Raw genomic sequence first — 20849 nt, 5'->3', positions numbered from 1 at the left:
ATTCAACTCGGATTTAGGAGCACTGCACTTTGTGTTGATTATTTTTTTTTTCTTTTAGTTGTCCACACGCGGCTCGGCTCACACCGAAGCGGCGGCGGAGAAAGCTGCTGGAATCAGATATGGATCGGCTTCGGCTTCGAATTGGAGTTGGAATTGGTATTGTCGTCGGAGGTCGGTGCGGGGCCCGCGCCGCAGTGGCACGTGTCCCCTGGGGGCTTTCCAGCGAGCCATGGGGTTCGCGTGCGGGGCTCGCCGGACGCCACGTCCGGAGCGGTGGGGCCAGGATATTACGAAGGAAGGCTCGCCTTGCACCACTAGGCCGCGTGTAGACGAAAAATTTCCTATCTTTTATACCTATTTATACTAATAAAAATAAAATTTACTATTGTAGAGTTAAAAACCTACTTAAATGTAATTAAATGTAATATGATGATTTTTAATAATTTTCTACAAAATGTAGCAATACATGATCTAGCTGTTTGAAAAACATGTTATGCGAAAAAAAAAAAGTTAAGCTAAGAAAAATCTGGTCGAGATTCGTCCGTCCGTTTGCCGCCACGTACGTCGTCCGTGCCGACGGGATTCCTCCGTCCGTTTGATACACACCGCGCGGGCGGTGACCAAGTGGCTACGGGTACGCGAGTGGAAATGAGAAAAGACCAGAGGATTGTAGAAATAAGGCTGGATTATCAAACCACTCCAAAGAAACCAGTTCTTTACTATGATCTCTGCTGATATTAGACCTAATATAAACTATTTATTTTTCTAATCTAATAGATTATATCTATTTGTACTATTATACTATAGCTTGTGTCGTTTTACACCTTTAGACCCCTATCGCAATTGATAATTTCAAAACTCATGATGATGCTAGCAGTTTAGCCTTAAAATTGATTAAAACATAAGCATATTGCTTTTCTGATCATATATCATCTTATAAAGTTAGCAATGCTTATATCAGTAACAAAAATATGCGTCGAAAGAACCTTCTCGGTCAGGATATAACAAAAGCCGAGTTGCACAAAATGAAAATGATGAATGACTAGATTTCTTATTGTCCAAATATCAAGAAAAATGATTCTTAAGAGGACTTAATTTTAGTAAAGATAAGAAGAGGTTCCAAACCATATGTGACCAACGAATAAATTTGCTCGAACCTCATAAAGAACGTACACATGCTTAATCTATACATGCTTACTATTATTTTTTATCAGTGGTATATGTTTTCTCATATACTAATACAAAATTTTAAAGTTTGTTGATTATTTAAGTATCACCCATGGTTCATAAATCAACTACTTTTTAAAATTGATAGGTTTACCATTATCGTCCAATGTTTGATGAATTACCTATTGTGCAAAAATTATTGCTTACTATTCAAATAAATTTGCTATCATCGACTTTTTTGTCTTAATTTATTGATTGTGTTTTGTTTTTATTATACAATTATAATATAAGTATGATACAATTTCTATTGCATTTAATTGTATTTATCAAATATCTCCTGTCCATCTATATTTAAAGCTGCATCCGGCACTGGCCGTGGCCGAGCTTAAAAAGAAAACATACATGGCTGTGAAATATCATGCTGTCATGTTAACATTAACATGTAATAATAATATTATAAGCCATCTTAAATTAAGTAGAGCAAAACACAATATTTTTTTCTTGCTAGGAGAAAAGACAATAGTTTTAGGAGCCAGACACTTGAACTGATAAAAAAAACGGACACTCAAAAGTTTATGTCCACAATCAATAAACATCTGTTTATTCACAATTACGTAAATTGCATAGTTGCAAAAGGGTGTGACCTTGTGGGGACAGTATTACTTAATTTACTGCCATGGTTATGTGTTTTCTTTCTTGCAGGTACCGAGAGTGGATTTCAGAGCTAACCTGCTCTGCAGTTTATTTCTGTTGCATGTTTCTTTTAGACAATAAAAAACACGGGACCAAATCTGAGCATTCTATATGTGACATCACCACCAAGAGTACGAACGTGGTAAATATGGCTATGAACATGTTGGGGTGGGCAGAGGGGAAGTGCCCAATGCACTCGCTAACACCTCTGCTTGTATCATTAAGGCTGCACACCAACCGTATCGTACTATTTGGGGTGATGCATATTTATAAATAAAAATAATTTATAAATACAAATTTTATATATTTGTTCATAGTAATCTAAAAGGAAAGGCTAAAAATAAATTATAATGACTTAAAGTTAACTCTAAATTTAAAAGTAAAAATTTAAATTTTAGCTTAAAGTCGTAAATGACATGCCCAACATTAGCATGAACTCAACGTAAGAGCATCTCAACAGTTTCTTCAAATTCAATTTTCCAAATATCTATTTGGTCACTCTCTATTTAATTTGTTAAGTCAAATTTATTTTTCACTTTAACAACCTCTCCATCCCTCTTCTCTGTTCTTAGTCTATGACATCGTGCCCCCATATGTCAGCCTCTTCCCTTCATTTTTCCTCTTTCTTCCCTTCTTCTCTCTCCCTCATCCTCTCTCTCGTGTTGTAGCTAGGGAGGCGGCACAGCGCGGTGTGGCGACGTCCGTTCACGGGGAGACGGCGGGGCGCGCACGGCGGCGAGAAGGGGGACGGATGTGCGGCTTCGACGGCGGTGGCGGGTGGGCGGTTGGACAACCGGTGGTGGGATGGAGCGCGTTGATCTGGATGACGGTGTTGACGGACTTTCATGGCCAGATCTAGATGGATGGAGGCAGCGGTGTTCGGGCACAACGGCCTACGATGGACTTCGACGGCGGTGGCGCTCGAGGGGGCTAGCCGGACGCACGTTGAGGGGCTGGCTGGATGGAGAGGTGTAGTGTGGGCCCACACATTGGACCCACATATGGCAAGTCTATTTGACTGGCTAACTTTGGCAAGTGGAAAGACTAATTTATCTGACCAAATTATTAAATTTTATTTTAGAAAGACATTTGGTCATACCGTTGGAGATGCTCTAGCCTGTAGTGCATCTGAAATTCCCATGGAAAATCAACATAGCGACGACTTGCGGGTGCACGTAACAGCTGCTCCACCGAAGAGTCACCATCTTTTGCTGCGCGGCGCCGTTAACGGGGGTGCGGTGCCCGTCGCTTTCGCTGTGGCGCCGTGTTCTAGAGATCTCCATCCTTTTCCTTCCTTCTCCCTAAACGAGGCGTCGAAATCGCAAAATCCCCACACACTTCCATAGTCCATACTACTAGCCCGCGCGCCTTACGAGAGAGAGGGAGAGAAAGCTCTCGCCTTTTCTAGCTACACGCCTCCTGCTCCACTCCTGCGTCCATCCAAGCTTGCTGCTTGCTGCCCATGGCCGATCCGGCGGAGGAGACCGTCCCCGCGCCGCCGCCGCCCACCCCGGCGGTCCCGGCCGAGGGTGCCTCGGACGAGCCCGAGCCGGTTCAGCTGCCCGCCTCGCCGGCGGAGAAGGTGACGGCGCCGGAGCCTGCGCCGGCGCCGGCGATGGCGACGAGTCGGGGGTTCAGGTTGCTTGGGGAGGATACCTCCGTGCATAAGGCTCTTGGGGGCGGTAAAAGTAAGAAAATTTCTCCTCATTTTTTTTTTGTTCATCACCTGGATTTTTTTTTTTACTTTTTGGAAAGTTTCCTTCGACCTTTTTTCCACTGATACTACTTTTTAGCCGATTAGTATAACTAGTACAGTTTATTCTTTGCTTGATTGATTGGTACTAAAGAAATAGTTTTGTGTGCTAGAGTGATTCCCAGCAGGTTATCAGCAAGAGGAATTACTTGGCTTTTTTAGTCTGTTACTTTTCTCCATGACATGATTACTGTCAAAATTGTTACTTAGCACATAGATCTTCCAGTATCTGCAGTTATATCGGCTTCTTGGTTGTAATTGGCTATTCAGTGTTTCCGTCCATTTTTATATTACTCTCAGCCGATTGCGTAAACGATAAAAACGTTTACTCCGTCGTTGTTTACATGTATGCTGTAATAGCAAGCTTGGTAGACATCTTTTACCCCAAGAAAGCAACCACCTGTAGTTTGTTAAATTCGGAGTTCCTTACTCTCATAGATCTAACATCTGATCGAATTAATGGGCAAGTGGAGATTATTTCTTTGTTACTTTTCACGGCGAATGAAGTGAATGGTTCCTGTCGTAGTGACGAAGACCCTGTCAATTTTATTTATTTGGTAGGCATCATTTGTGGAACCTCCTAATGAAGAAATTCGTTTAAGGAGAATGGAGCTTATGCTTGGCTTAAAATTAATAAATTATTGTAACACATTCTCATTAAAAGGAAAATAGCTAGCTGCTTTTTTCCCCGATGGCAAGCTACCTATTACCCGGAAAATGGAAAATGTTCAAATCGAGATGGTTTCGGGGTTGACCAATTAGATTTAATGATGATGGTAAGCATGAAAAAGAAAGGCAACCATCTTTGTTGTAATCAACATCATTTTATAGTGTGCCTATGGATGCTGTACTACCACCAAAGATTCTAATGAATCTTGCAGGTGATTCTCATAAGATGCAGCACCAGCTTTACATAACAGTCTGTCCACACATCAAGTATTTGGTTCTTTTTGACTGCACCACACGTAAATCCATGGAGTTACTACATTATTTCACCATTCTAATACTTATGTATACACAACGCTTTATAATTTAGCAGGGTGTTATCCCACCTTTTTTTAAATAATGCACTGTATTCCTTTGATCTTGAGATGGAAAAAAAAGTGTGGTGCTCAAGTTCAGGGGTTCCATAGTTTGGTAGAGGGTTGCTGTGCCATCATTGAAAGTGATGAGCAATAATACCTAAAATGTACACATTTCATCAGTAGTGTGGCACATGTTGAATTTGTTGCATGGTGTTTGTTGTTACAAAGGGAAAAATATGATGACACATAAACTTGGAATTTTGATTGATCTTTTACGCACTTATCTGTTGGCATGCTATATTGTTGGTACAATTAGAAAAAGAATACTCCTTAATGTTTAGAACATATGGATGGAGTAAGTGGATAATTAAAAAGTGCCATTCAAGCAAAATTCAGACACGTGTTTTGGAATGCATGAGAAGATCCAAATGTAATCCACAATGTTTTATATGCAAGCTTACAAGATTAAAGGTTTTAAATTTTTGCTTTATGGTAGACTTGTGGTTGTGGATTTTGTAATGAAGTTGGTTGCTTTTATGTTTGGGTGTGTGCGACTGGGCGGATTGACCAGACTAAGTTTTAGTAGGAAAACCTTAAAAACATTAATATTTCTACATAACTTCATAAAATGTAAACATGTCAGAAAAATTCTGCCTCATCATAGAGGGTATGAATCCTGGATTCATCACTTCTATCTGGATTGTATTCAGTACAAGGGATGGCTGGAACTGATGTTCCCAAATGAGGCAATGATATATTCATGCTTCAAATTAACAAAGAGTCGAGTTATTGTGTATGAAGGAGTGCTAATTGTTATTTGAAAAAAAATTCTTTTTTGTGGTTTACTTATTCTTATTTTCTTAATTCATAATTCACCTAATTTATTATTTTACCCAATTTTTCTTCCAATAGAATCAGGGACTTCTATAATAAACTTAGGTTGTTGTTGTTGCTGGTTAATTCTATGTAGATGTCTTAAGTTCAGCAGCAGCTGCAAACTCAAATCTGTTTCTGTGTATCTCGTTTTAACATCATTTCTTACAAGTTATGCAGAGAGTTGGTTGTTCTACTTCATTGGAAACACTTGTTTAGCTCATTTTTGTAAAGGACAGTTGATGTGTGTGGCGTGGTATTTCTTTTTCGTCTGTACCTGTGATGTGTGTAGAGAGGATACTAGGATGCAACAATGTAGATGAAATCCTCATGTCATAAATGCACAACATTATTCCTAATCTATGTTTTCTTGTGTGTTTTTGGTGCACAGCTGCTGATGTACTATTATGGAAAGACAAGAAGACATCCGCTGTAGTGATTGGTGGCGCAACTGTCATATGGATCTTGTTTGAAGTGCTTGATTACCATCTATTGACTCTGCTGTCTCATGTGATGATTGGTGCCCTGGCCATCTTGTTCCTGTGGTCAAAAGCTACTACATTTATCAAGAAGTTAGTTATGATGCATGACGATTTCCATACATTCTGTTTGGCATTGCCTCCATGTTGTTTACATTTGGTGTTCCCGTTTCAGGAGTCCACCAGATATCCCCGTAGTACAGATACCTGAAGATGTCGCTGTGAATGTATCACGAGCATTACGCAATGACATAAACAGAGCACTTCACCTGTTTCGGGAGATCGCGTTGGGGCATGACCTAAAGAAATTTCTTGGTGTATGTTTCTGTCCTGGAAGCTGAAGCCTATTCTTGGTTTTCCTACTGTGTTTATTGCTTTGCAGATTGTTTGATACTTATTCTTGTGCTTTCTAGGTGATTGTTGCGCTCTGGGTTCTGTCAGAAGTGGGAAGCTGCTGTGACTTCCTGACCTTGATATATGTTGGTAATGTTCTTTGAACTTGTTATCGTTAAAAGCTTATATGAAACTGTGATCTCCTAAGCTGTCTGACTGATCAATTTGATACTGCGATCAGCTGTCCTCATGCTACACACTGTGCCGATCTTGTACGACAAGTACCAGGACAAGGTGGATCACTTTGCTGGAAGGGCTCACTCCGAGGCCTGCAAGCACTATGAGGTGTTGGATGCCAAGGTTTTGAGCAAGATACCCAGGGGCCCTTCGAAACCCAAGAAGCAGAACTAGAATAAGCTGCGCGACGAGACTCGATTCGGCAGGGCTGTGTCGTTGTCCGGTTTGTGGGTTCTCCATGTAGCCAACTGCGTCGCAGACTCTACTGATAACAGCTAATGTTCTCTCTGCTTGATGGTTTGTTGCTGGCTTTTCTGCTGTTTGCTTCCGTGGTGCCAGTTCTTGTTCATTCTATCTTGAAGCCTGTATCCAAACTCCTAAATGTGCCTGAATGCCGCTTTTCTACTACTACTACTGCAGCTGCCTGTAGATATCTGTGATAAAACATGATAAACCCTTGTTCATGATGCGTGTGCTGCCTGCTATGTTTATCTGAATTGCAAGAATGGGTTTAGTGGATTCTTGTACTTAAGACCCCGTTCGCTTTCAAATTTTGGATTTTTATGGACACGCTTGCGAAAAGTTGTGTTTTTCTATAGCTAAAAGCACGTTTAGTTATCCCAATTGCAGGGTATGCCGTTCTTGATATCTCACTACGGTGTCCTGGTTGGAGCGAAGTTGCAACTGAATTCATCTGAGATGACGCTAGGGCAAGAGATGGGGCCGGAGGTGGGGTGGCCCTGCTTGGGTTGGGATAGTGATGGGCTGCCCTCCGCTCCAGGCCCACCTAGGCCCATACGTGCTACAGTAACCAACATGTGCTAATGACGGATTAATTAGACTCAAGAGATTCGTCTCGTGGTTTTTGTCTCTAAAATTTGTTTTTTTATTCATGTTCGAAAACCTCTTCCGAAATCCGGTCAAATGTTCGACGTGACTCTTTTACAAGGCCTAAGCTATATTATCCTAAGCCCCTGCAACCTGCCTTGCGTAGCTAAGGCTGTGTTTAGTTCCTAAAATTTTTTGGAAGACAGGTCATGAACACGTACAGTAATACATTCGAAGTATTAAACATAGTCTACTTATAAAATAAATTTCATATTCTGCCTAGAAATCGCGAGACGAATCTTTTGAGTCTAATTAATCCGTCTCACGATTTTCCACATAATTATGTAATTAGTTTTAATGTTTATATATATTTAATGCTTTATTTAGATGTTCAAAAATTCGATTGGATGTTTTTAGGAAAAGTTTTTGAAAACTAAATAGAGCCTAACTTTTGAGAAACTGAGGGAGTGTTGCCGGCGTCGTTGCCGTGTTGACTCTGAAAACTTTCGAGAAACTAAGGGCGCGCCTCGGCGACACCAAAGTGGCGATGCACGGCCACCAACTGTGTGGTCTTCAGGCCTATTGATCGACGACCAAAATACCAAATCTTACCATGAAATTTGATGAACCGCCTAGCATATGCTTGAATAGTCCAATTCTTTGCTAGGATTAGGAGTTTAGGACTTGTGTCTATGTAGTGTATATTCAATTTATCAGCGCTAGCTGTTAGTCTATATATATATATATATATATATATATATATATATATATATATATATATATATATATATATATATATATATATATATATATATATATATATATATATATATATATATATATATATATATATATATATATATATATATATATATATATATATATATATATGTGTGTGTGTGTGTGTATGTGCCTAGCGAAAACCAAGATTTGCTTTATCGGGTATTAAACGGGAACTGCGAGCAAATAAAACATCTTTCAAAAGTATTAATACAGTCACATGGATTGTAAATGCGTGAATGTGATGGACTAAAAAATCTGCGGTTGTGTGTGTGTATGTGCCTAGATGTGAAACAGATGTGCATTAGGAGATTCTTTTTATGTATATAAACTAATCTATATATAGAGAACATTCTTTTACTACTAAAGTTTGATGAAAATGTAGACCCTTTAGACATGCGTTTTGACTTTGTTTGTGGATGCGGTTAAATAAGGTGCGGCATTGTGTTAGTCCCGACCCGTCTTGTTTCTCGCTAAATTTTTCCCGGTATGCAAAACCAAAAATTTCGTTCGTGTCCAAAAACCCCTTTCGACATCTGATCAAGCGTTCGACATGACAACAAAAAATTTTTATTTCCCAAACAAAACGGGGCCATTGTGTTAGTCCGGACCTGTTCCCGGTAGGCAAAACCAACGCCCTGCGACGGAGGATTTCAAGTTTCCGGTAGGCGACAAATGAGTCAATTCCAGAAGCGTGTAAGAAGCTCCATGAATACATACATCCTGGTTTTTCCTCGCCACGGTTTATTTGGACAATTGGCTCATTATCTAGAGCTTCTACAACGGGTTGACTCCGGTAGCTAGTGATCATATTGACGCTAGCTGCTGCATGTGAAGCATTTTTTTCTCACTAATTGTTGCGCGAGCAGCAGTGCTAGTAATTAAGAGGATGGTCTCCAACCTGCAAGGATGGAGCGACGAACGACTCCAACCTCGTCAGCCAGCGTTAGGATGCGTTTGATTCGTAGACAAGGTGATTTGGTTTGGATGAGTTGGTTTTATTTTTCTGTTTAATTGGATGGATAGGTTAAACCCTGTTTTTTATTTGTTGTGAGGGATGAAATAGGATAGTTGGATATGTTTTTTCTTTGGTTGAAGGGATGGAATGGGGTAGAGGTTACCTCTCATATACAAAATAAAATATTAAATACTAGGATTAATATATTTTCTCATGATCAACTTTATGTCACATTTTCTATAGCCACATCAAGAGCAAACATAAAGATCCTTGTTATTATACATGATGACAATTCAACGAAAAGAAAAGACATTCCGAAGAAAATATGAGTGAGAAGAACGTAAGGAGCAGTAGAGTTCTGAGCAAAGTTTAAGTGAGACATATAGGAAGAATATTATGTATACAGAAGTCCTCACGATATATTTGATACTATCTTCGTTTTCTAATATAAGATGTTTGACTTTTTTGGTTGCAACGTTTGACCGTTCGTCTTATTCAAAAATTTAGTATAAATATAAAAAATGACAAGCCGTGGTTAAAGTTATTTTGATAATATAGTAAGTCACAAGCAAAATAAATAATATTTTCATAATTTTTTGAATAAGATGAGTGGCCAAACATTGTAAGAAAAAGTCAAACATCTTACATTATGAAATGGAGGGAGTATATTTTATATGCTTTTAGCTGAATCTAGATTCAAATTTATGTTATATATTTATGTTATGATATATTTGCATCACAACATACTAGATCAAGGTGCCAAGTAGTTCATACAAAATCGACCAATCAAATAAAAACACTTTTCTAAAGTAAAAAAAAAAATTGATCACTTTTTAAAATTATAATATGTCCACGATCTAGGTTGGCAATAAACTATAGAGTTACTGAAAGGCGTACAAGTTGATGGTTATGATAAAGACAAAGATTTACCTAGGTTTAGGCTCTCGACTGGCGAGATAATACCTTAGTCTTGATACGGATTGTATTTGATGACGTATGAATATGTGTATTCGTCTCTCCCTGTGGGATGCTCCATACCCCTTTATATAGTGGGGGTTAGGGCTTATATATAAGATAGAATCTTACTCTAGTAAGATTAAGATATATCCCGTTGGATACGATTGGGTCCGGTGTGGTCGATATGTAATCCAGACATAACCATACTCCTATTCGGTACCCATGTACTTATACTTATATGTATAGATCACTGATACCCCTAGTACATGTATCCCGCATAATTAAATTGGTATTATAATTAAATGAAAATATCTAAATTGACATCACTAATGTTTTCAACATCCGCTACACAAATTGGATAGATGTGAAGTTTCTAATATTTAGTTTTTCAAATTTCTTCAATGTTGTATTGAAGTTGATACTAAATAGTTGAATACATGAATAAGAAATTTTTTTAATGCTTTCCAAAAATATAAAATAAAATATTTTCAACATCTGCTACACATATTTGGATAGATATGAAGTTTCTAAAATTTAGTTTTTCTAATTTTTTCAATGTTGCATTGAAGTTGATACTAAATAGTCGAATTCATGAATTAGAAAATTTTACGACAGTTTCCAAAAATATAAAATAAAATAATAAAACTGTTTCCATATATTTTGATCTCTATATTTAGAATTGTTCATTTTTCATGTTGGAAAAATTCAAGCTCGAATTCAAGATAACAGAGAGACCTTATGTCCAGCTATGAATAATCTTAAAATGAAGATTAGTCAATGAAGCATTTCTATAATGTTCTAACTAGTATGTAACTAAAGGGTAAAGAAACCTGCAAAATCATTGTTATTGGTCCCTGAAGGCTCATTGCTCTAATCAAGTGATCTTATTAGCGCTGCTTATAAATTTTGGACAGCTAAGGGCTTGTTTAGGTCGCGAAATTTTTTAGGATGGATGTCACATCGGATATTTGATCGAGTGTCGGAAGGCTATTTCGGTGACTAATTGAAAAATTAATAATATAGGGTGTCAGAAGACCATGAGACGATTTTTTAAAGTCTAATTAATCCGCCGTTAGCACATGTGAGTTACTGTAGCAGTTATAGCTAATCGTGAACGAGTTAGGCTCAAAAGGTTCATCTCGTAAGTTTCTTTTTAAACTATGCAATTAGTTATTCTTTAACTATATTTAATGTTTTATACATGTATCTAAAGAGTCGAAACATGTATCTAAAGAGTCGAAGGGACGCATGAACGCGAAATTTTTTTCGATCTGGCCCTATGACTCAACTTCTTTCTAGCTGATCGATTCTACTGACAGAGGCGACATCACTATTCGTTTTTTATAATAATAGTAGATTTCTACTGCATACTTGATTTTATTTTTTTTTCAAAATGTAATTATCAATCATTCCTCTCTTGTCGTCGACGTCATTCAATCGTACGTATGTACAGACGCTATTCCAGTCAGGCATATAACAGTATGAATTTTTGTAGAGAAGGAAAGTGTAAACCTTGTTCTGTTCTGTATCAACAAGTACAGGCATTATATAAAACACAGCACATTATTATATTGAAGGAGACAAATTCCCAGTAAACATAGTACTACGTCTTAGTGACAGTACCGGCAGATGAGATCTCTGCTCAACTGTGCATACAGTATGTATCGTTAACATATGAACTCAGATTAAATATAATCCACGTATCACTGACACCTATTGCATCAGTAAGTACCACAGAGGATATTATTTATTGTAGGTTTTGTTCGGTTAATCTCTATCATAGAAGGATTTAAGGAGATTAAGAAGAGATTTATTTTACACCTAGTATGATGTGGAATTATTTATCCTCCATCCTATCTAATCTGTTCCCGTAGTGGAGTGCAGTTGCCATTACCGGTCGACGTAGGAAGTTGCTTTGTGTAAGAACTCGTCGATGTACCTGTCGTGGAGCTCCTTATCGGTCACAATCTTTTGCATCTCGAGGGCGTTTGCTACGAACACCCTCCTAGAGTCCTCGTCCACCATGACGGCCCGGACCGCGTCGGCGACGCCATGGCGGTCGAACGACCCGTCCTCGTCGTCCCTCCTCACCTGCACCCCTACCTTCCTCCTCTCCATGAGCCGCGCGTTCGGGCCTTGGTCCCCGAAGATGGGCAGCATGACGAGTGGGTTCCCGAACAGGAGGCCCTCCACGAGCGAGTTGCGCCCGCAGTGCGTCAGGAAGGCGCCCACGGCGGCGTGCGCCAGGATGGCGACCTGGGGCACCCATCCCATGGCGACGACCCCACGGCCGCGCGCGCGCGCGCGCTCCTCGAACCCCAGGGGAAGGACGGCCGCGTCGTCGACGCCGCGGGGCTTCCTCAGGGCCCAGAGGAAGCGTGTCCCGGCGAGCTCCAGCCCGAGAGCCAGCTCGTGCACCAGCCCCACGCGCAGCGGCACCTCGCTCCCCAGCGCGACGTACACCACGGAGTCCCGCAGCTGGGCGTCCAGCCACCGCAGGGTGGGGTGCTCCTCCTCGCCGGCGGCGGCGAGGCGCCGGCCTCCGTCGGCCGACGGCGGCACAAGGCCGAGGGGGACAAGCGGCTTGCTCAGGCCCGCCGCCACCCGCCGTAACGCCTCAGGCTCCCACTCGGGGCAGCTCCGAATGGCCGCAAGCGTGCACCTCTCCATCGTCAAGGTGCAGCGCTCGGCGACGGACATACCCGACGCGCCATGGCGGCTGTAAAGCCTTGCCTTCTGCTCCCACTCGTACCTAGGCACGCCGTCCCGTCGTTCCTCTGGTGCGCCTAGCTCGGACATGGAAGCAGAAGGCAAGTCCGAGGACCGGAACGTCCAGTCAACCATGCTCGAGGCGCTTGGCAAGAGCATCGCGCATGGCAGCTAGCACACAGCAGATCGAGGGGCTCAGAGAGACGGCTAGGGATTGATGTACGCAAGCAAAACTGAGAAGCTAATCCGTTCGCACCTTGTGCTGGAGGGCGACGAGGGGTGCCCAGTGGTTGAAGGTGTCGGCGATGATCCAATCGGGCCTCTTGCCGGCCTCGTCGGCGGCGGCCAGGAACCCGGCGAACGGCTCGGCGAGGCCGTCGAAGGCCTTCCAGAGGAGCTGAAAGTTGTCGGGGGAGACGTCGTTGGTGCACTCGGTGCCGTCGGGGAGGCCGTCGACGCGCGGGAGCGGCAACGCGACGAGGTCGACGCGCGGCGCCGCGGCGGGGCTCACCGGCGGGAGGCGTGCGATGTTGCGCGGCGTGGAGACGAAGGACACGCGGTGGCCGCGCGACGCCACGCGCTCCGCGAGCTCCAGGTACGGGAGCAGGTGGCCGAACGCGAGCCACGGGAAGATCACAAGGTGCAGCCGCGGCGGCGAGGATGAGGGCGGCCCGGCGTCCATGGCGAACTTGGACCAACGGAGCTGGGCGTACTTGCCAATTTGAAGTAGCTTGCACAGGTTGGCCTTCAAAGTCTTGTAGGAGCAAGCCAATCAATCGTCTAGTGGCTTCGTTCGTTGCTCATTCCCATTCAAATCTACATAATCATACGAACTACTCGTACTACCTTCCAAAATATTAATTGATTAGAAGGACATTATGGCCATGAAAGGAATGAAAAAACGAATGAATAGGAAAAACATAGAATTATGATAGAAATGTAATTGTAAAATAGATGATGTAAAACATAGAAAAAAAAATAGAAATGATCGTTTGATTGGACCACATGAAAAACACAAGATTTTGAGGAGAGATAAAGACTTATATGATTTTTCTATGAGATTCATCCTCTTGTTAAATTTTCTCTAAAACTTGTATGGAAAGAGACATTTCATAGAAATTTTAAAGGATTTCATAAGGTTCATTCCTTTGATTTAAAGGACTTTGTAGAAAAAATTTCTATAGTAATGAAATCCTCTAAAATTTCTATGAATTTCCTTTAAATCAAAGAAGATCTAATGCTATGAAAGACCTTTTATCTATAACAAAAGTCAAAGTTACATCACTAAACTATATTGGATGATTACGAATTATATTTTTATAATCTCAATTGGCAATGTTGAACCGAGAACCCTCGAGCAGCTTTGAGGCTGGTTTTGACTTGGATTAGTAAGTGTGACTGTCACCAAAACCAACGGTCAATTAAGGCCGAAAAATGTCTGATTTTTTGTTAAGAGAATAATTTGTACTCATTCAATAGTGTAGAATGGTAATTCGTATATTTTGCTAATACATATTTGCTGTAATAGCTTATGATATATTTAATAACAGATAGCTATATATATATATATTTTAGAACGAAGAGAGCACAACAGTTACACAAGAGTTACAGATACAAACGTTAGTCTATAACTGTAAAAGGATATGACACTGTAAGTGGAAAAGTATACTAATATTTGCCAATAAAGAACTAGTGCATTACCTATTTGATCTATAATACTACCTTCGTCCCAATATAATTACATTTATGAATTTTCGTGTTCAACATTTAACCATTCATCTTATTTAGAAAATTATAAAAAACTTAAAAAAATAATCACACACAAAATACTATTTATATTTTATCATCTAATAACAAATAAAATACTAATCATAATTTTTTGAAATAAGTTGCACAATAAAAAATTAAACATAAACTGTGCAAAAATGCAAATATATATTGTGGTACGGCGGGAGTAGAAAAGCTTTTAGGACGTGACTACGACACCCGGTCATTCATTTACAAAATCGGTACAATCTAACGATAATATGTGCAATACAACCAAATGCGAAATGAAATATTTACTCCTACAAAAGAAAAACACCTCAAACATGCTATGTATGTAGACGAGGCCTTTTTCCTCTCTTCTTATCAGCACGTTGGTCTGGACTCTGCAAAAAATTGTCACCTCGTAGACGACAAAACCAGAGTGGGCACACGGGAAACTTTTTTAATCCTCGATGGAAGAAATGAGATGGGAGACATCCTCTTATTTCTTACCTACTTTCTAAATAATTATGTTTTTTTTAAAATATTATCGATATAGATTATTCACTACATAAATAAATATATAAGATCAAACATAACACATTCGTGCTGAAAAAAAACAAATATCTACCTGAGCATCGTGTTCGAAGATGCATGTATATAGGATAATATATCATATATTAAGATATAAAATTATATTTTTAAAACAATTATAACAATTATAACTATCTGGTTGAGATACATAATCCCTTTTGAAAGAGAGGCTCCTATTGGGTCCCTTTTCTAAGGCCCCGTTGAGTTACCAAAATTTTTTTGGGTGAGAAATCACATCAATGCGTACGGTCACGTATTTAAAACATTAAACATAGTCTAATTACAAAAGAAATTTTAGATTTTATCTGGTAACTGTAAGATGAATCTTTTGAGTCTAATTAATCCATCTTTAGCACACATTGGTCGCTTTAGTACTTTATGACTAATCATGTACTAATTAGACTTAAAATATTCATCTCATAATTTCTCCATAACTGTGTAATTAGTTTAATATTTTTTATATTTAATGATTTATTTAGATGTTCAAAGATTCGATATGATGTCGTTGAGAACTAACCGTGAGAAAAAAAGTTGTGTTTTTCTAAACGAAAAATAATTTATAGGTAAACTTTTATATATGCGTCATAGAAACTTAAATATTATAAAATAAATTATGATCAAAACAAAATAAAATTTTAAATCCAGTTTTAAAATTTAAATTTAACTGTTGAAACTGTGAAATGGGGCGGTGGTAGCCGGAGTAAGAGACGTCACGGATGGAATAGTTTGGGCTAACCGCGGTGGGGAACAGATGGTTTATTATTGGTTCAGCGATGCGTTGTACGGGCCAACATGAGGTGCTAGACATTTATTTAAGCCCTGTTTAGTTCCCAAAAATTTTTTCTCTAAACATCACGTCGAATATTTTAACATCTAAATAAAACATTAAATATAGATGAACATTAAAAATAATTACACAGTTATGGAGGAAATTGTGAGACGAATCTTTTAAGCTTAATTAGTACATGATTAACTATAAGTGCTACAATAACCAACATTTGCTAATGATGGATTAATTAGACTCAAAAAATTCGTCTCGCAGTTTCCAAATAAAATCTGAAATTTATTTTACAACTAAACTACGTTTAATACGATTGTACACGTAGATGTTACATATCTCAGCTAAAAGCAGCCTTAGTCTGGTCGACTCGTACAATAAAAAGAGCAAATCTCGTCGGCATTTCAATCCATCACGTGGCCATCGATGGATGGACGATGGTTGCGTTCTGGATTATTCTTACGTTTTTATTCCTTCCATATTTGCCAACATCTTTTCCGCTCTCTAAACGACTAAACAATATTTCCTTTTTATTAATTTTTCATATGAAAGTTTATCCTCTTATATTTATAAATTCGATTATTAACTTTGTAAAAATTATTTCATCATTCATGCTGATTAATAGTCATCACAAAATTAGAAAAATCTTTCATCAAAATTTGGTAGTGTAATAGTGTTATTTTTATTGATGAAAGATGAACGACCAAAAGAATTATCTGATTTTTTATAGCTATTTGATGCTATAAATAATAAAATTAACTACGATAAAATTAAAAATATACTTTGTAAAGGTGAGATATATGAACTTTTATAAAGCATATGGGTAGAAGTCAAGGAATAATATGATCCAAAAGAACACAACCAAATTATATCCTTTTGTTGATGAAGAATGAACGATAGAATGGTATATGATTTTCTGATGCTATCTAATGATGTAAACAATAGAATTATTGATGATGTGAATGTAGCACATTTTGCTCGTACAAAAAATACATAATCTCCGCCTAATGAAAGTTTAACTCGGAAATTCTAAAGAATTACCTTTTCTCGCCTATATGTATTTTTAACGTTGTGAAGTTGCAAGGATCGGAGTATTGCTACTGGCTCTCTCCTGCTTTTGTAACTCTATGTGCATATGTTAAGTTAGACTAGCTATTAGCTGTTTTATGTGTGTTCATATATCACAGGAAAGGGCTAGGAGTTTAGGATCATAAAACAAGCAGTCTAGTAATTTTTTTTCAATAACATTTAGGTTGTTTTATGGTTTTCTTGGAAGATTGAGACACAGGGGCAAGGGGCTCCCTCATTTATATACTAGTTCTTTGTCCCTCCATAACCAATGTGAAACTATTCAACCAATACAGACACCCTATGGTCTATCAGGACTTCACATATTGTGTTCATCGGGTCAGAGATGTTAAACTAGCCAGGCTCTGATACCAATTGTAGGATCGTAAAGGATCTTTCCCACCCGAAAGCTAGCCATTAAGGTGAGGGACTCCCCTATTTATATTGTAGGTCTTTTGCCTCTCTACAACCAATGTGGGACTATTCAACAACTTCGTTTTTTAAGCAGTAGATATAGAGCTAAAACTACTTTGACAAAATATATTGTAGGAGCGGATTTTCTCGATAGAAGAAATGTTACATGTACCTAAATAGCTTGTATTCTTATCTCATTTTTGTTTTATTGAATGATTTGTCAACAGATTGTGAGGGACCGATCGATGGCATGTCTCCATCGTTTATTGAACGCGAATTGCCAAAATGTCGTACGTCGTCCTGGGTTTCATGGAACAGCAATAAGATTATCAACTGCGCACTAAAGCGTGCGTGGAATGCACGCACAAATCGCTTGGCTACATGGTAGCGGTCCTGCATGCTAATTAACTATGGAATCATTAAATTAAATGTCTAGATCCAAAAAAAAAAAGAGAGACTCTCATACGTCTTTTGAAACAGCATGGAGATAAAATTCTTTCCGGTGCTCATGCGACTACAAAAAGCGTGGGGGATCAAACTGTTAATGACTTTTTACCATATATATAAAGGCATATAGCCATCGTGTAGTCGATGAAGTAGCGTCTGTCATCTTGGATCACAAACAATGTACTCTCTCCTGGTAGTTTTATTTGGTACAGTTAACTTTTCTCTATATGTTTAACCGTTTAAATATTTGTACAAATATGTATAATTTTAAGTCATACTTAAAGTAATTTTAGTAATAAATCAAATCATAATAGAATAATTACTAATTATGTTTTGTAATAAAATGAATGCTCAAATATAGACTAGAAATCGATGTAGTCAAATAAAAAAAATGACCGTGATAGGATCAAAATCTGAAACCAAACCCGACTTAATTAAATGGATTAAATCAAACCGGCCTCTAGAGCAATATAGAGATGAACGTCTGTCTCATGGACAAATAAGATGGTTTAATGGACAAACCTACATAGTGTTACGCACTACCGTAGCTTTGGCGGACGGCCTACAAAGCAACCAGGTAAAGGTCACAACAAACTTAAGGATGTGTTTAGAATGTGTTTAGATGGTGGTCAAGGGTGGATGGGATTGGGCCATCCAATTTTTTGTTTGGTTGGGTAGATAGGATGAGTTAAGTTTTTATTTGGTTGGAGGGACCAAAGGTGAATATGGTGAGTAGGATACATAAGTGTTGTCATCACCTTTTGATGGAAATGGTGAAAATACATCCTTCCTGGTATATTTGACAAAAAATGGATAGTTGCATCATGTATTTGTTGTCTACCTTAAAGAAAAAAAATTAAACAAGCTGCACATCAGCACTCACGCTGCATGTCTTCATATTTGTCCATAGATCATGAGCCCGAGACAATTTTTTCTAAAATTTTTAACATGCATATACCACACATGACATGAGGGGAGCAAGCATATACCACCAAATATAAATTTTACCATCAGCCATTAGATCCAACAAAGTGATTGGTTTAGATACAAAAGTAGGCTAACACAAGCCTATTACCATCTACCAAATACCATCACACTTAATACTCATAGTTTATTGTCTGAGAATGCAAAAGAAGGTAGAATGCAGGGCCTATTGCCATCTAACAGCTACTACCTCCGTTTCATAATGTAAGATATTTGATTTTTTTGGTTACAACGTTTGACCTTTCGTCTTATTCAAAAATTTAGTATAAATACAAAAAATAACAAGTCGTGCTTAAAGTTTTTTTTGATAATATAAAGTAAGTCACAAGTAAAATAAATATTATTTCCATAATTTTTTGAGTAAGATGAATGATCAAACTTTGCAAGTCAAAGATCTAACATTATGAAACGGATGGAGTATCCATTACAGTCAATACTCATAGTTCATTGTCTAAGTATACGAAAAAAGATTGAACACATGCCAACACACAACCGCCGCGCCCGCAGCCGGGGTTCACCGCGCCGCGCTGCCTGGACTCATTGCCGCTCCGCCTGGACTGTCCGCCGCGCTGCTCGGTGAGAAGAGGGAGGAGAGCTCTCTAGGGTCTGTGAACCGGTGAGAAGAGAGAAATAAATGGAGAAAAGTACGGGGTAGAAGGTGAGTGTACTATTTTTTTTTCACGGGCGTGAGCGGCGTGGTCCTGGCCACCCCATCCAGCAGAATTGACCAGATGCACAAAGCCAGATCTGAAGGGAATATTTCCTATATGGTGGCCATATCCTAATGTTGTTCTACGTTCAAACACCTCTAAAATTTGGGCGGCCATATCTTATCCGAGCCAATCTATCCATCCAAACACATCATAAGTAAATTGATTAATTGCTAAACATTGCTTCAACAGAATTGATAATATCCCTTACATAGGAAATTAAATATTTTCTGTTCAAATTCTACTCTCTCCATGTTTTTCATATGACATCTTTTTTCTTTTATGTTTATATTTGACCATTCGTCTTATTAAAAAATAATATAATAGTAATTATTTTTATATAATTTGATTTACTATTATAGAAACTTTAAGTATAATTTATAATATTGTATATTTGAATAAAACTTTTTAATAAGACAGAACCCAAAAGTCAATGACTTCCTGTAAACAATATGGATGGAGGGAGTATTAAGCTTAGAAATTACTAAGCACACCACAAAGTTCTTTCTCAGTCAGTAAACACAAGATATACCAAATTTAAACTCAGAATCAGAGTTGACGGTGTTCTCCATCCGGTAGGCAAATCCAACCAGCCTCCACGGGAAAGCTCTGATCTCTTCTCGATAGCAAAAAATTCAGAATACTGTCGAGTTAATTGGGTGTCAACACGTACAACCTTTTGAGCCAACATATGGAGGCCGAGGATGATAATCACTATTTGTTATGCAAAAAAAAAAAATCCCATAAGTATCTTGTGGAATATCAGAAAATATTGTGCAAACCCTATTTTCCGTGAGATTTTAAAAATGAATTTAATGAAAATTTTCAGTGAAATATTTCACAATTTGATTTTCAAGTCCAAAATTGTCCCGAAGATCTTAATTTGTTTCCTTCCATTGATACCAAAATCAACCCTTAAAAATTAATGTTCCAAAATAATCTCAAATGTCAAATTTGGTTATTTCGACTGCCTCCTGAAACCACTCCACAAACCCGGCCTCCTCCATAATTCAGATTGAATTCTGTTCAAAAGGATTCAAATGAAAACTCCAAAATACAGTCCAAATGTTAAAATTAAAACCTAAACCTTTCCATTCATTCATTGGAACATTTATAAATTTAAACCCTAGAATTCAACTCCAAATTTTAAAGTTGCTTCTAGTTTATTGGAATTCCTTTCCAAATATTATCTCAAGTCTGCAAGTAAATTCCTTCCAGAAACCTTGAAATCCAACACCAATAAGTTTCCTTTGAACCGTTCAATATCTATGAATCCAAATATTTCAAATCACAAAATCAAAAATCAAATCAAATGA

The 20849-nt window shown here is 38.6% G+C and overlaps 2 protein-coding genes across 2 annotated transcripts; one reads left to right on the top strand and one right to left on the bottom strand.

The window, feature by feature from the left end:
* Nucleotides 1-3180: 3180 nt before the first annotated feature.
* On the top strand, nucleotides 3181-7083 carry LOC102709004 (reticulon-like protein B2). The gene is made up of 5 exons (XM_006656064.3): nucleotides 3181-3548; nucleotides 5903-6083; nucleotides 6166-6307; nucleotides 6404-6473; nucleotides 6565-7083. The coding sequence occupies exons 1-5, from the start codon at nucleotides 3323-3325 to the stop codon at nucleotides 6732-6734; spliced, it is 789 nt and encodes a 262-aa protein (XP_006656127.1). The 5' UTR covers nucleotides 3181-3322; the 3' UTR covers nucleotides 6735-7083.
* A 4544-nt stretch (nucleotides 7084-11627) lies between these two features.
* LOC102709286 (putative UDP-rhamnose:rhamnosyltransferase 1) lies at nucleotides 11628-13592 on the bottom strand. The gene is made up of 2 exons (XM_040525221.1): nucleotides 13049-13592; nucleotides 11628-12963 (listed from the first exon to the last, which is right to left on the bottom strand). The coding sequence occupies exons 1-2, from the start codon at nucleotides 13472-13474 to the stop codon at nucleotides 11974-11976; spliced, it is 1416 nt and encodes a 471-aa protein (XP_040381155.1). The 5' UTR covers nucleotides 13475-13592; the 3' UTR covers nucleotides 11628-11973.
* Nucleotides 13593-20849: the final 7257 nt, after the last annotated feature.

The sequence above is a fragment of the Oryza brachyantha genome, chromosome 6 (genome assembly GCF_000231095.2).
Source record: "Oryza brachyantha chromosome 6, ObraRS2, whole genome shotgun sequence".
NCBI lineage: Eukaryota > Viridiplantae > Streptophyta > Magnoliopsida > Poales > Poaceae > Oryza > Oryza brachyantha.
The sequence above is the reverse complement of the archived record's forward strand: the minus strand, read 5'-3'. Positions and strand labels throughout refer to the sequence as shown.